Here is a 16,556-nt window from a genome sequence, read left to right as displayed (position 1 = left end):
CACTGTTGGTGGGATTGTAAACTAGTTCAACCATTATGGAAAACAGTATGGTGATTCCTCAAGGATCTAGAACTAGATGTACCATATGACCCAGCCATCCCACTACTGGGTATATACCCAAAGGATTATAAATTATGCTACTACAAAGACACATGCACACGTATGTTTATTGCGGCACTATTCACAATAGCAAAGACTTGGAATCAACCCAAATGTCCATCAGTGACAGACTGGATTAAGAAAATGTGGCACATATACACCATGGAATACTATGCAGCCATAAAAAAGGATGAGTTTGCGTCCTTTGTAGGGACATGGATGCAGCTGGAAACCATCATTCTTAGCAAACTATCACAAGAAGAGAAAACCAAACGCCGCATGTTCTCACTCATAGGTGGGAACTGAACAATGAGTACACTTGGACTCGGGAAGGGGAACATCACACACTGGGGCCTATCATGGGGAGGGGGGAGGGGGGAGGGATTGCATTGGGGAGTTATACCTGATATAAATGATGAATTGATGGGTGCTGACGAGTTGATGGGTGCAGCACACCAACATGGCACATGTATACATATGTAACAAACCTGCACGTTATGCACATGTACCCTAGAACTTAAAGTATAATAAAAAAATAATAATAATAAAACCATAAAGAACTACCACTCAAGCCACTGATGGGATGTGAAATATTAACTTACATGTTAAACTATCCATTAACCCTGGTTGAAAAAAAATCATTGAACCAAACTATGTAGGCTTCAGGGTGGCTTGTCATATACCTTAACAAGGTGCACAGCCCTCACCTCCTTTGGCTCTTACCTATCTGCATACCCTTGTTTCTCAGCACTCTACCTTTGCATCTTGCATGCTTGCTGTACAGAGCTACAGCTCTCTGAAAAGTGTTCAAGCCTGAAATATGCTCCCTATCTTTCTGGTCCATTTGAAAGAGTTAAATCTAGTCTTATCTTAAGACTTGGTTCAAGCTTAACCTTCTCTATGCATACTTTTCCTCATACTAACACCTCTATAAAATCTATGACTTGTTCTTTTACGCACCTATTTTCTTTGCATGTAGTATTATAATACTTATGATATTTTAATACAGTTACTTGTTGACATGTCTCCTCCTGCTAGACAATTAATTCTGAGAACAAGTTTACTATCTTATTCATCCTTTTATGTTCAGTAAATAGCACTGTACCTAGCAATACAATAAGCATATAATAAATATATGAAAATGAAGCCATTATGAAAAAAATCCAGAACAAATATTCCCCTTCCAACAATCAGATTCAGTTACATACTTTAAAATTGTGGTGAAACACTAAGAAATACAAACTTACTATAGATATTCAGAAGTGAAAGTAATGATTTTACGGCTCAGTAAGAAAATAAAATATCCATTAATTAGACATTTATAAGTTTCAGTTTACTATAATCATAATTGGATAACCGCTATTATGATGAGCAAATATTAGTAAAATTTTCTTCATAAATCACAGTTTTTAAAACAATATTATGTTCAGAATGTTAGAGAAAATTTAATAGTGTAGAATAGATCTGATATAAATTAAACCAAGTGTAAAACATTCAAGGTAAATAAGACTGATCACAGAATTAATGATACAATACCTTACTTCCAAACTAACATTAGTCGGCATAACACCTATCACTATCATGGGTTAAGTCCTCCAATACCTACTTAGCTAATTATCTTTTCTCTGAAAAACACAGCTAGTATATTTTTTCTGTATTTCTGATATGCAATGTGATTTAAAATTCTTAATTCCAATAATAACAACGAAAATAATCACAACTACCACATAATCATTATTTACTATGTTACTTATCATTTTGCATATATCATATTCAATCCTTATAACAATTCTCTGTCTTGATATTGGTGTCTCCTTGAGATAGCCCAACAAGAAAACTGAGCTTCTGAGATATTAAGTTACCTAAAGTGTCACAACCAGTAAGTGGAAAGGGAAGAACAAACTGATTTCAAAGCCTGTCCTTTCTACAACAGTAGGCCATCTCTCTTAATCTTTCATGAAATATGTTACTCATTCAATTTGTCCAGTATTAAAATTAAGTTGACATCAAACCAGCACTGTCCCAGTAACCAGGGCATGTGGACACCCAACTATTGCCTGCTGACTCCTTGCTACACTCATTACACTTTCAGACCTCCTGTAACTATCCAGTGGGAACGTATATACAGGCCTGCTATGTGAAACCATTTGGCTATAGATTCAACTACTATACAGAACATTAAAGAGCTTTCTTTGCTAACCACCCATGTTTAAAAACACTATTTCATTAAGATAGTTCACATTAATATAAAAAAATCAATCATTTCAACTATACCTCATCCTGAAGTTCATCACCACTTTTAATAGAAGCAAGCATATCATACAAAGTACAGCAAAGATCTTCTACTCTTGGCACTTCAGTCATTTCCTTCAAAGTTGAATTTAAGTACTTTTCAACTTCACACCACAAAAAGGAGCCATTTGTTTTTTCCACAGGCTTGAGTTCTGGGGTGCAAGCCTCCTGGAGATGTTCATTCAGAAACTTCTTGTAATCTAGGCTTATAGTTTTCTGAGTTTCACCATTTATTGGCAGTTCGTCAAAGTGGTCCAAATCATGCATGTCAAATGAAAACACTAAATTTTTACCAAAAAAAACCCTATCGCCATGTTCTTTTTCTGTCACCTGCACAAGAGCAGTAAGATCATCTTGACTAAAGTGAGAAATAATTCGATTAGTAGCATTACAAGCTGCAGTGGCAGATGATGATGGAAAGGGGCCAAACATCTGTTTGATAGCCTTTGTTTCCTTGTGACCAACAGAGTCCTTCAAGTGAAATGTCATGAAGAGAAATGCAGCCCCACTTTCAATTGCTTCTCTGCCATTATCAGTTCCAACTATTCAAAGACAAAAGAAACAGTATTAGCTCAATTGAATCATGGTTCAAGTTATGATCTCCCAAAAAATTACCACAGATATTCTCCTGAGTAAATCTAACAGTCAAATTATAGCAATAGACCAGGTGTAGTGGCTCCGTATAATCCCCACACTCTGGAAGGTCAAGGCAGGAAGATCACTTGAGTCTAGTTCAAGACCAGCCTGGGCAACATGGTGAGAACCATCGCTACAAAAATTTTTAAAAATTAGCCAGGCATGGTGGTGCGCACCTCTAGTCCCAGCTACTCAGGAGGCTGAGGTGGAAGGATCGCTTGAGCCTGGAAGGCTGGGGCTGCAGTGAGCCATGATTGTGTCACTGTATTCAGCCTGGGAAACAGTTTTGAGACCTTGTATAAAAAACAACAAAAACATAGCAATAAAGATAGCCAATTTAAGGAGCAGGAACCAACCCATTCCTGAAAAAGTATTTATTTCCCAAAGAACTACTTTAGGTAAATAAATCATTATCAGTAATTATTATGTATCTAAGTACAGAAACTACCTAATAAAAATCCTTACCACTTCTTTCTAAAAACAACTTGAGGCACTAGCTAAAACTCACTTTAAAACTAATTTTAAAGATTGATTTGATGAGCTAGTTAAATAAACCAAAGTAAGGTACAGAAAACAACCTGAATTACAGACTTTTGGAGCTTCAAGGAAACCTCAAAAACCTGTAATTTTCTTTCCAATTTGTACCATAAACTTGAGATGGCAAGAAATATTTCTATAGTTGTCATTCAAAAACATTGAATACCATCAAGGATATTTATTAAGTTAAAGATTAAGTTAGTCATATTATAAAATAAAAAAGAAAGCTCCTGTTTAAAAGAGGCTAGAAGTAAATATAAGACGAATCAGCCTCTAATTTATTTAAGGCATTTTCTCATATCCAATTTTCTCAAATAAAAAAAGAATCTGTATTTCTGATATGGGTTTCAAAGAATATTCTTAGGGAAGAAAACAAGAATTTAAATCTTCAAAAGGCCCCCAAAGCCTATGTGACTTACCTAAATACTGGTAAAGTTAATAATGTAATGAACACTGGTATCTTCCTAAAAAACATGACTCTGAAGTTGCTCCCGCCTGTAATCCCAGCACTTTGGGAGGCCAAGGTGGGTGGATCACCGAGGTCAGGAATTCGAGACTAGCCTGGTCAACATGGCAAAATCCTGTCTTTACTAAAAATACAAAAATTAGCTGGGTGTGGTGCCACACACCTGTAATCCTAGCTACTCAGGAGACTGAGGAAGGAGAATCGCTTGAACCCAGGAGGCGGAGGTTGCAGTGAGCAGAGATAGTGCCACTGTACTCCAGCCTGGGTGACAGAATGAGACTCCATCAGAAAAAAAAAAAAAAAAAAAAAGGAAGAAAGAAAAGAAAAAAAAAGGAAAGAAGGAAGGAAACATAACTCCAATATCATTATTCACAAATCTTTAACAGCTTACTATAGCTTGATCCAAGCTTCTACACTACCAGAAGCTGATCCCAGCATTTTATTTTCCAGTCTTATTAGCTATTATACATTTCCTGCTCCAGCCAAAAAGAATTTCTTAACCAAAAACCATGTTCTACCCCACTCTATGCCTATTTCTATATCATACTTCTGATTTTTCAAATCCTACCCATGTTTCAGAATACAGCTCAACCGCCTCTTTCAAGATGAGTACAACGTTGAATACATTGTAAATGGTATTGATGACAATACCACTTTGGTATTCCTCACTGTACTTAGCCCCAAATAGGTGGCTCCACAAAGATTAGTTGATTTAAACTAGACTCAGGCCTCACTGACACCAGGCTAGTATTTGTATACTACACCAAACTGCCTCAGTCACTTTTTACTTTGTCTGCTATTCAGTCATGTGTAGAAGATTAACAATGTATACGTAGGAAAATAAGCAATGTTACAACATGTGTTTCCAATTTGTTCAAGTATGAAGTCTACTTTTACTGTTATAAATAATTTACACAATTATCTGACATACAATTATTCTTTTAGTATTTAAGAAAATATCTGAAAATCTTCTATAGTGTTTTTAAATTAATTCAATAGCCTTTATGCATTTATGTACATTTATTTATTCATTCTATACATTTTACTTATAACTTGTAAAACAGGTTTTGGATAATTTGGGGATTATGGTACTTCTACAGATAATTTAAAAGGGTTGATACAACTGATACTAAAGTCTGAGCAAAAGTGGAATTCACATTTACAAACATCTACCATTTTAAATATATATTTTTTGTAAAGATAGTATTGTTATCACTTTACATCTTGGGATTTTTTAAAAAATAATAATTTACTAAAAACTTTCACATAATTATCTCACTTTGTCCTAACAAAAGTATCTCCATTTTATAGATGTTAAATGGAAACAGAATTTGAGTAATTAGGGAAAGATCAAATAGCTATTACGTTATTAAACAAGATTAACAGTAGTCTTCTAACTCCTAAACAAATTATTTCCCCTATGTCACACTGATTCCCTGTAAATTCCTAGAAAGTAGAACTTATTTCTAATTCATGTTTACAAAATAAATTTTAAAAATAAATAGGTCACCTTAAGAAATAAAATAGTTGAAGAATAGCCTTATTATGTAACGTAAAAGTGTATTCAACTTAAATATCCATTATTAGGTTACTGGTTGAATTCTGATATAGCCACATATTACATTCACTAAATATAATGCAGCAAATGTAGGTATCTTGCCTTTAAAAAGTCCATTAAGAGTGGGTGAAAAAGTTATAAGCCCATGTTTGAAGAGAAAATAATTGTAGACTCATAGAAACATCAACAAAGATCAAAGGTTACTTTTTTGGAGTTTCAAATTTTTAATAACCATTAACTTAAAACTATAATTTCAAAAATCACAAATACTTAAAAATATTTAAACCTAGCTGGGTTGTGGTGTTTCATAAATGTTAATATTCTACCCTAATTACTAACTCTCCTTCTGCACAAGCTACGTGAAATGGACACGTGTTCATACCACAAAGCAGTATCTCAAGAGAGAATCTCTGTATGCCTTACTGTTCTGGGAGTTCCACTAGCCAGCACTATTTGTTGACATGAATGGCTACACAATATAAATAATGACTATAGCAGTCTGAAAACAATGAACTTTTTCAGGGCACCAAAACATGAGACGGTAACGTCCACTTCCACCACCTTCCTGCAACCACACCTGCTTGTCTTTCCTAAGGGACACCGACATGCTTTCCAGCACGTTGTCGACATGAGATGACGTGTTGGCGTAAGAGACTGGCTGTTAGCACGCTGCCAGGATGAGAGTGCGGATCAGATTGGAGCAAACCAAGGACTCCAGGTGCTGCAGCCGCAAAGGATGCATCACAACTTGCTCGTACAGCCCACTGAATGTTTTTTTTTGGTGACTAAAATGCATGATAAGAGTTTGTAAAATGTAGACAACACATCTGACGAAAATGATGTAGTCAGTCTAATTAGCTAAAGCTATCCAAGGCCCAACCTACCTTCAACAAAAATGTAATTGGCAGGGAAATACTAAGCGATTCTCTATGAGCAGGCTGAACCACCACCCAATTGGCCACATCGGAAGGGAGAGATGGGACGGCTTTGGACAACACGTGTGGTACACTTCTAAAGTAGAAAAGTGTTATAGTCATGTTCTTGTTTTCTGACACTAAATCCAAAATTGAACATGTTACATTAACTGTGAGAATCCTGTTCCAAAATAGCCTTTTGTTCACTTCTCTTTATATTCTATATGTAATTTAAGTAATAATACAAACGATTAGGTTTATGATCTTTGGTAAGTTAACATTTGCACCCAATTCTTAAAGCTTCTTCTATCTGCTTCATATCACTATGTTCACCTTTCGAAGAGGAATCAGGATTTTAAGTTTAGATTTGGCCACAGATAAGTTGATAAACTAATCAACTGTCGAAAAGTTTATATAAAACTTAAGAACTCCAAACTTTTAAAGAAACTACTCTAGAAAACTACATACTTGGGTATCTTTCTGTCCATAAAACACTGAATAACATAAGCTGTAAACCGGAAAACTGCCTCTGCCCACCTGGCACTTCAACTGTAACACATTTAAAAGGATGCACTTAGAAAGTCCCTACAATACTTTTATTAAGAAGAAATACTCATCCTACTTTGCAGTTATATTGAGAGGAAATGGGTTGTGAAATGCACAGTAAACTACAAGGCACTTCCCAGAATTAAAAAAAAAAAAGTCAAAAGTGAAAGAGGCTTGCCAAAACTCACTATTAAGTAGCAGAGCATGATCAGAACTCAACTTGGCTGGCTGACTGGTGCTCTTTTATTATAAATAATTTTCAAACTTTAAAAAAAAAAAAAAAAAAACTTTACATAGAAACTAACCATATAAAACTATATATTTGGTTGTTACTATAAGATTATAAAATAACTTTTTAAAATCAAAGAGTTAAATGATGTTTACAATTGTCAGTCATCCTCAACACATTATTTACATCTGTTTTCTTTTGATTCAAAATATTAAGAATTAAATGGTTTTAAGTTGTCACTTTTTTCCGTAGCCTACTTTAATAGTTGAGGAATCTTGGGAAAAGGATGAGTAGAAAATTTTAAAGATTGAAATAAAATATCAATCACTTGCATCCATAATTGATAAGTATTTTTTTATTTTTATTTTTTGAGACAGAGTCTTGCTCTGTCACCCAGACTGAAGTGCAGTTTTGAGATGGAGTCTTGCTCTGTTACCCAGGCTGGAGTGCAGTGACGCAATCTCAGCTCCCTGCAACCTTCGCCTCCTGGGCTCAAGTGATTCTCCAGTCTCAGCCTCCTGAGTAGCTGGGAGTACAGGCACATGCCACTATGCCTAGCTAATTTTTATATTTTTTTGTAGAGTCGTTTCACCATATGGCCCAGGCTGGTCTCAAACTCCTGAGTTCGGGTGGTCCACATATCTCGGCCTCCCAAAGGACTGGGATTACAGGCGTGAGCCACTGTACCCAGTCAATAAGTATTCAATTTAGAAGCTGTCAATAAATGAGTTCCTTGACCAGTTAAATCCTCAGAGATTCACTGATTTTTTCGAATCTGGTATTATGATGTTTTCTTTTACAAATATGTAAAATACAGGACCTTACCTACAACATTAGATACAACAAAGTACATTATTTAACAAAATACAAAAATGATTCAACTTGAATATAACATATATCATGTCTCCATAATTTTTCCCTCTGTATATTCCTGTTCATTTCCAATTAGTGTAATGATTAAACAGTACAATATCTAAACTAGTCTCATGAATCTTGCTAATATTTTCCTCCTTTTTACAGAAAAACTCAGACACAGAGATTACAAAACATACTGATGCTACAAGAACAAGCCAGGTACTTTTTTTTTTTTTGAGGGGGAGAGTATTAAAACATCTTTCAAATGATCATAAAATTATCAAACTTTTGAGCTAACAGAGGTAGGCATTTTCCATGTGGCTTTTCGGGGAATAAAATTATATCACAGAACAATTTCTGTGATATAATTTTAAAATTGCCTAAGTAATGTAATTTAGTATAATAAGACTCATATATTTTAGAGTATATAACTCTTTCTGTGCATGAAAGCACCTTTAGCAATACCTTGCATTACACAGGAAACGTATTCAAGAAATGTTCAATATAGTGAATTGAAGGAGTTACTTAAATGTTAAAATTATTACTACATTTACATAAAGACTGTTGCCTTTGGGATGAGCAAATAAAGGAAAGCAAACAAAGATATTTGTTAGAAAAAAAGAGTAGTAGTACAAAAGATTAAAATTAGTTCAAGGCATTTCCCTGTGTTTTAAAAACAGCCATTTAATTTTATGTACATTCATTACAAAATGTGAATACTCAACTTGCAACTTTAAGGCAGCAACCAGCCACTATATTACCTTTCCAGTAGTATAAAACCCTGCATCAAATTACAATGTAACTTCCCAAGCAACCAAATAGCTAACATAAAAGTCTGAATTAGACTTCATATACAAGCTTCCTATAATAAAACCATCATTTTGAGCATCACTAAGGAAATTAAAACAAATCACATAGCTCACTGAGATTTAACTGCCATTTTAGACTTTTTTAACATCGAAGGAAAAACAAACAAAAAAGATTATACACTTTAGCACTGCATCCATATATCAGATGCTTAGTAATATTATACTCATAATACTATTTAAAAGTATCACTTTTAAAATGCCTCTACTAAGGAATGCAGTTTTAAATTTTCTTATATTTCAGGAATCATAATTTGTTAATGAAAAATAATCTACTAATAAACTAAAGCAAATTGTCAAGAACTTTTATTTTATTTCTTTTTTGGAGACAGGGTCTGACTGTCACCCAGTCTGGAGTGCAGAGGCATGATCTTGGCTCACTCCAGCCTCTACCTCCTGGACTCTGCCTCCTGGACTCAAGTCATCCTCCAAACTCAGCCTCCCAAGTAGCTGGGACTACAGACATGCGCTACCATGCCTGGCTAATTGTTTATGTATATTTTGTAGAGATGGGGTTTCACCATGTTGTCCAGGCTAGTCTCAAACTCCTGAGTTCAAGCGATCCACCCGCCTCGGCCTCCCAAAAATCTGGGATTACAGGCGTAAGCCACCGTACCCAGCCAGTATCCATTCTGTTTACAATTGTTTAGCTATATTCCCAGGTAATCTGAATTGCCTATTTACACAGCTGATACATTTGCAAAGTCCTCTTGATTTTTATAGTTATCCAGCTTTTTAAAAAATTTCTCTTGTAAAATGGACATAAATATAACACCTCTGTCTTTGAAACATTCAAAACACAATATAATGCTGTCCAGTGTTACCTTCTCTATGAATTGTTTCCTGACTTACCTAAGCAGTTTCCTGCCCTTTGAACCAGTAAATCACTGGACACATTACATCTGTCATAACATTTAACCCATAGAAGGAACTATTTATTTACTAATGGTTATTAGCACATCTAAGTTATAATAAAATTATTCATTGACAGCCACTTATCAGATTAACCCTAGGCACTTTATACTACTACTTAACATCACAACTACAGAGGGTGAGAACTGTTATCATCATATTATAGAAAAGAGGTGTAGTGATTAACTAGCTACACACTAGTAACTGACAGAACTGAATTTGTACCCACATATATTAACTGATACTTTGAAATTATCCCAAACTATAAAAAAGTTAGGAAACTGAAAAGCAAATAAAGACAGTACAAGAAATATAGTTGCATCAAGTACACAGATATAATGCCTAGATGTGGAGCAGATTATTTGGTGAATAAAAGGCAACAAATGTGAAAAGGCCAAATCATGAGCACAGACTTGAGCCCTACCATTATCAAGCTACATAGGGAACTTGTCAGATGAAACAAATTAACCCACTTGGTGTCATTATCACTACAATAGGTTTTGATATTTGAGCTGAATATATTCCTAATACATATATTTATGGATGTATAAATATGTAACACAAATATAAAAATAGGCATGAGAATGAAAAACACCAATTTATTATATTTATGATACTGGTTAACCAGGGCCTGAGCATGGTACATAGGAGTTCTCACCATGATAGCCAACCTCAAGCTAAATAAATACACAAGCATGTTACTTATCAATCTGAAATATTTCATTTTTATTTTATGTAATATATAAAGCATAGTAATTCTTTTTATTGACTACAACAATATACAGTACACATACAGCTCAAAGAATTATCAAAAAATGAACACACCTGTGTAATCTGGTTAACTACTTCAAGAATCAGAACATTATCAGCTCCCCAGAAACCTCCCTCACATTCACTCCTAGTCACTACCTCCTTCCTCAAGAGTACCCACTATCCTGACTTCTAAAACCAGAGACTGTCATGCCTAGTTTTCAATTTTATATTAATGGAATCATAATATGTATTGTATGGCTTCTTTTGTCAACATTATAAGATTCACTTACAATGTTATACATAGATGTAATCTGTAATTGCTATAAAGCAGTCTACATACAACAACTTAAGCTTTTTAACAATGAACTGGGTTGTTTCCACATTAAGGCTATCACAAATAATGTTGCCATGAATGCACATATTTTTGATATACACATATGTACAAGCATTTTTATTGGACATTGATGTTCTAAGATTTAAAATTTCACTTATCCAACCATAGTAGGTAATGGTAGACACTGTCAAACAGTTATGCAAAGTGGTTGTGCCAAAGCAGTGAAGGAAAATTCTTGTTTCACATTCTTGATCCTAACAATAAGTACGTCAGTCTTTTTCATTTTAACCATTCTAATGGGCATGTAGTGGCATATCCTTAACTACCAATGAAGCTGAAGCCTTTTTCATGTTTACTGGCCAATTATCTCCTGTGCAGTCCTTGTTCAAAGCTCTTACTCATGTTTTTATAGGATTAGCTGTCCTTTCATTATTGATTTGTAGGAGCTCGTATTTAATCTGGATACAAGCTCTCTTTTTGGTTATATATCTTGAAGCTATACTCTCCCACTCTATGTTTTGCCTTTTTACTCTTAATAAATAGAAGGCATTAATTTTACTACAGTCCAACTTAATCATTCCCTTTGTACTTTTTGTTCTCTATTTGATAAATTTTGGCACATACCAAGATCCTGAAGATACTCTTTTACATCTTTTAGAAGATGTATTGTTTTGTGTGGCATGCTTAATTTTGTAGGCTGTTTAAAATTATTTTTAAAATAGATACTTTTTTTCATCTATGCAGTTGACCCAGCACCATATACTGAAAAAATAGCCTTGTCTCACTATTGTTTGGCCTTCATTATAAATCAAGTATACTTCTATCTGTAGGTTTGTTTCTGGGCTATATTCTGTCATACTAGTCCATTTGCCTATTCTTGGACCAACACCACGCTGTCTACTTATTTTTATAATAAGTTTTAATATCTACTAGAGTAAGTTTTCCCTCTTTATTTTTCACAGTTAACCAGGCTGCTCTTTGCCTTTGAATTTCCATATAACTTTCATATTACCTTGTCAATTTCCACACATACACACATACACACACACACACACCCTGAAACATAAGACTGTGCTCGGGATAGCATTGAATCTATAGATCAATTTGGGTAAAAAATATATCATTAAAAGTGAGTCTTCCAATCCTTGGTATATCCCTCTGTTTATTTAGATCTTTTTAAAATTCTCTCAGTAATATTAGTTTTCCATGAAGAAGTCTTGCTTATTTTTTGTAAAATGTATTCCTATTTGATGCTTTTGTAAATGTAAAATAAATTAAAATCTATAAAATTTAAGGTAAAATGTATTAAGTTACATAAAGATAAATGTAATTTTGATGTGCTTCTAGTAAGTAGAAATAAAATTGATTTTTATATTAACCTTGTTAAATTCATTTTCTACAGGTACAGTCATGTGAAAAATGGAAAGTTTTTTTTTTTTCTTCCAGTCTTTATGCCCTTACTTTTTGTTGCCATATTATGTTAGCAAGGATTTTTAATATGGTGAGAAACAGAAGTGGTAACAGGCATTTGTGACTAATTCTGTACCTCAGGGAAGCTTCTAACTTTGTACTATTAAGTATGTTTGTTCTAAGTGTTTTATAGCTACTGCTTATCAGATTAACAAAATCTCCTTCTGTTCCTAGTTTGTTGAGAATTTTTATCATAAGTAATGTTAGATATTCATAAAATGCTTTTTCTCTACTAAATAATCACGTAATTTTTAAACCTTTATTACTTTACAGCAAATCACCCTATCTTCTCATATTAATCCACTCATTGTGTGTAATCCAACATTTGATCACACACACATCATGTGTATTTCTTTTGCTGACACATTTGACAGTACATTTTAATCTTCATGAGATTTCACTATATATACTACGGTATGCTTCTCCTGAGATTTAGGATATCCTCTTACATAGCCACAACATTATCACACCTGAGATCTAATATTACCTAATGACATCCAGCCTATATTCAGATTTCTCCAATGGCCCCAAAAATATGTAATTTTTTTCTGATTCAAGAGTCAATCAAGGATCATACATTACATTTTGATTGTTATATGCCTTTAACCTCTTTTTATCTACAATAGTACTCTCATACCTTTCTAAATGACATTATGACATTCTCCATTAAAGCCATCATAGTATATAGATTTCTTTGTAGTTAAGGTTTTTAATTACAGATTAAATTCATTTAATAGCCAAATATTCAGATTTTCTATTTCCTCTTTTGTCCATTTTAGTCATTTTTGTCATCTTAGTCCTCTGAATCTGTCAGAAGCTCTGCTCATCTTCTCATCCTCCTCTTTTCCATCCAGCCTCTTCTTCTGGAATGAACAATTCACTTCTAGGAAAAAGTAGCCCAAATGCTAGGATCACATTTTCTGGGTTAGTTTCTGCTTCCACATCTTGGCCCCAAAAATCTTCACTGCCCTGGTAACTTCTCTGATACAGTCAAACAAACTTTGTATTTTGCAGTTTTTCTAGGTATTCTCTGTAGAGGGTTGTTCCACATTACCCTGTCTGCCACTTTGTGGGAAGCAAAACTCTTTGAACTATTTTGCAATTGGCAATTTTCAAAATAACTGTCACAAACACTGCTATATCCCTTTAACAGGCCTTTATAATTCTAAATGTCTACTATTATGTCCATAGACAAAATTGCAGGTTCTGCTAATATCTTTTTACACTTCCTATTCCAGTCATTGCTTTATAAATGGCTTTCCACCCTAGATTTTCATTCCTCATTTTTTAACAGCAAAATCTTACTTCCTTGATAACTCACAAACTACAATGGATTTACAAATGCCCTAAACCATACTTTATAAGCCACTCCTGTCCAACCTACTTTTTGATTCATACTTTTCTTAAAGATGAAGTTATTAAAGGTAAGATGCATAAAAAAGTCAAAACTCATACAAATAGGGACTTATAAATTAGAAAAAGCAAAACAAATAGGTCTTTGTAAGACAAAATAAGTTGAATAGTGAAATAAACTAGTTCAGTTCTGGCTGAGTCTTGATTTGTATCCATACTATAGTAAAATCATTAGATCAATGCACTCTGGGACAAGTTCAAACATTCTCTTCTGGCTCTTTTAAGAGATATTCAGTTAGACAGTTAAGAGAGTTGGTTAGGGAATGGTAGGGTCTTTCTCCCCACTTGTCCACTACTCTTGGCCCCCATCTTAGTTTCTGTCTACACTGTGCAAATCTTACTAGCCTCATGAAATAATTTAAATTCTTAAGTAACAGATGTATGCCTAATACATAATGCATTTTGATTACTAGTTTCAATCTTGACTTCTTTATTTTAAAAAATGTTTACACTTACAGCACATAAAATATACTGAAAAAGTTTCATTGCCAACAGAATATAGACTATATTCTTCAACATTCAAGAAGGAGACAGCTATGCCTACAATGAGTATTTAAATACACTAAGATTAAGGACGAAAAATACTATTTTTAAATAATTTATATATTTTCTTCATAAAACTAAATTTTATTATTAAAATAATCTTAAGGGAAGAATCAAACTGTAAAAAGGTATGGGACTATACACATGTAAATTGTGGGCTTGGGAGTGATAGGAGGAATACTTAAAAATAACAAAAAAGAGAGAAACTGCCACTTGTAAGACATCATCAGCATTACAGGTAGTGAAGACCACCGAGAACTTTGAGTTGGATTCTCAATACTTCATTTGTTTATTGAACATCTACTGGATCCCTTGCAGCATATTAGGCAATGGAGTAGAAAGATGCTGTGACTCCTGTAATATCTGTTTCATTAAAGTATTCACAGTCTATCAGAGACTTCACTACTGTGAAGGGAGAAGACAGGAAAATAATTATGAAACAACAAGTACTCTAAAAAAGTATGTATAATAGAATGGGGAAAGTTATTTTAACACATAAAAGAGAGAGGAAAAGCATTATGTACTGTTCAGGAAATTCAGACAGTAAACACTGCATATGTTGGCATAAAGGTTGCATGTGATCCAATGGCAAAGAGATAAAAAAGTAAATCGTGTCAACTCATAAAGGAGTTTTATGTATCATTCTAAAGAATCTGATCTAAAAGCTAAGCTGGGAATAAAAATGAGCTTTGCCTTTGACAAAGATCAGTCTAGTGACAGTGAAGAAGGTGGATGAGAAAAGAAGGCTAAAGCAAATGATTACTGAAGTAGTTCAGACATGTGGTGGTAAAAGGCTGAAATGGGGCAATGGTAAATATACAGAGTAAATTTAAGAAGAGTTGAAACGTAGACTTACTAGGACATGACCTCTAACTACAAGGAAAGAAAAGGTAAAAATCTAGGATTTCTATCATATTCCTATTTCAGAATTTAGATCTAGGCCTGCTTTCAAGACATACAAACCACAGGATTTACTTAACTTTAATGGGCCCTGTTTCTTCACATACAAAATGAAGGCATTAGACAAGATGTCCTCTGATATTTCCTCCAGCTTAATGTCAATTGTCCAGATTAAACAATATGCATAGCCTTGTATCATAATATTATATTCAAGTGAAATAATTTTTCTTTATTCTCTTGCTTAACCTTTTTAATACAATTATACCAAAATTATCTATGCTAGAAGATAAATATAAGAGAAATGACAGGGACATTTTCCACATGAGACTAATCCTTTCAAAACTGGTAGCTTTAATTACATTTCCAGTATCAGCATTTTCATCCAGAAGGGAAGTTTCACTAAAGCTAATAGTTATTCAACTTAAGCATAGCATTTAAAAATGGGTATAATACATTTAGAATTTGCCTACATCCAACTTAAGATTTTATTTGTCTGATAAATATTATTTTGAGACATTAATCTCAAAATAATCCATTAAACACACAGGCCAGGTGATTAAGTCCCTAAGTATGAATCAGGTATTTACTTCACCACAGGTACAATCCCCAGAATTATATTTAATGACTGGTATTTAAAACAATGTTTTCTAACTTGTGGCCAAACATATCCGGAGAAAGCAATCTAAAGGGTTTTCATTTTTTAAATCTTAAATTCCACATCATTTAGGTAAAGAAATAACTTACTCATGGTACTGAATAAGATCAATACATCATTACATTTTGCTCAGTATTCTGAGGCATTTTTATAATAGAACTAAAGAAGAGGAAGGACACTCTGTATAGTTTTTGAAAAGTACTTTAGTCAGATTCTGGTGGCCTCAACATCTTACAAATGAAGATGTGATGAAGACCAGGAGGGTTAAGACCCTAGTCAAGGTGATGTGGAAGACTGCATTTTTGCCACTATTTTTCAAACAACCTGCCTCTGTATTCTTAAAATATAAAGTCTAAATCTATGCCAAATGCTATTACAAATCTCATCAAAGTGTGCTATATTGCCCCTAGGCTTAAGCAAACTCAATTTTTACTAATGTCCTTGAACTTCTAAAAATCTAACTGCACAACCATGAGACATTTTATACTTTCAGAACTTAAAACAATGAGGACATTCAATTAAATATCATACTAGGTTACAGACCAATGATATTTAAATGACATATTTTTAAAAGTTAA

At 33.8% G+C, this 16,556-nt stretch overlaps 1 protein-coding gene across 2 annotated transcripts in view; it reads right to left on the bottom strand.

The window, feature by feature from the left end:
- The window catches only part of ASCC3 (activating signal cointegrator 1 complex subunit 3), a 389,336-nt gene that overhangs the window by 354,724 nt on the left and 18,056 nt on the right, over positions 1 to 16,556 (bottom strand). The window contains exon 4 of one of the 2 annotated variants that reach the window (XM_023205913.2): positions 2,374 to 2,933. In XM_023205913.2, coding sequence (XP_023061681.2) covers positions 2,374 to 2,933 — 560 coding nt within the window. Of the gene's footprint in view, positions 1 to 2,373; positions 2,934 to 13,156; positions 13,351 to 16,556 lie in introns of those variants that run through there. The other variant, XM_023205914.2, reaches the window with a different exon arrangement.

This window comes from Piliocolobus tephrosceles, chromosome 5 (genome assembly GCF_002776525.5).
Source record: "Piliocolobus tephrosceles isolate RC106 chromosome 5, ASM277652v3, whole genome shotgun sequence".
Taxonomy (NCBI): Eukaryota; Metazoa; Chordata; class Mammalia; order Primates; family Cercopithecidae; genus Piliocolobus; species Piliocolobus tephrosceles.
Note: the sequence above shows the minus strand (reverse complement) of the source record. Positions and strands in the feature narration are given on the sequence as shown.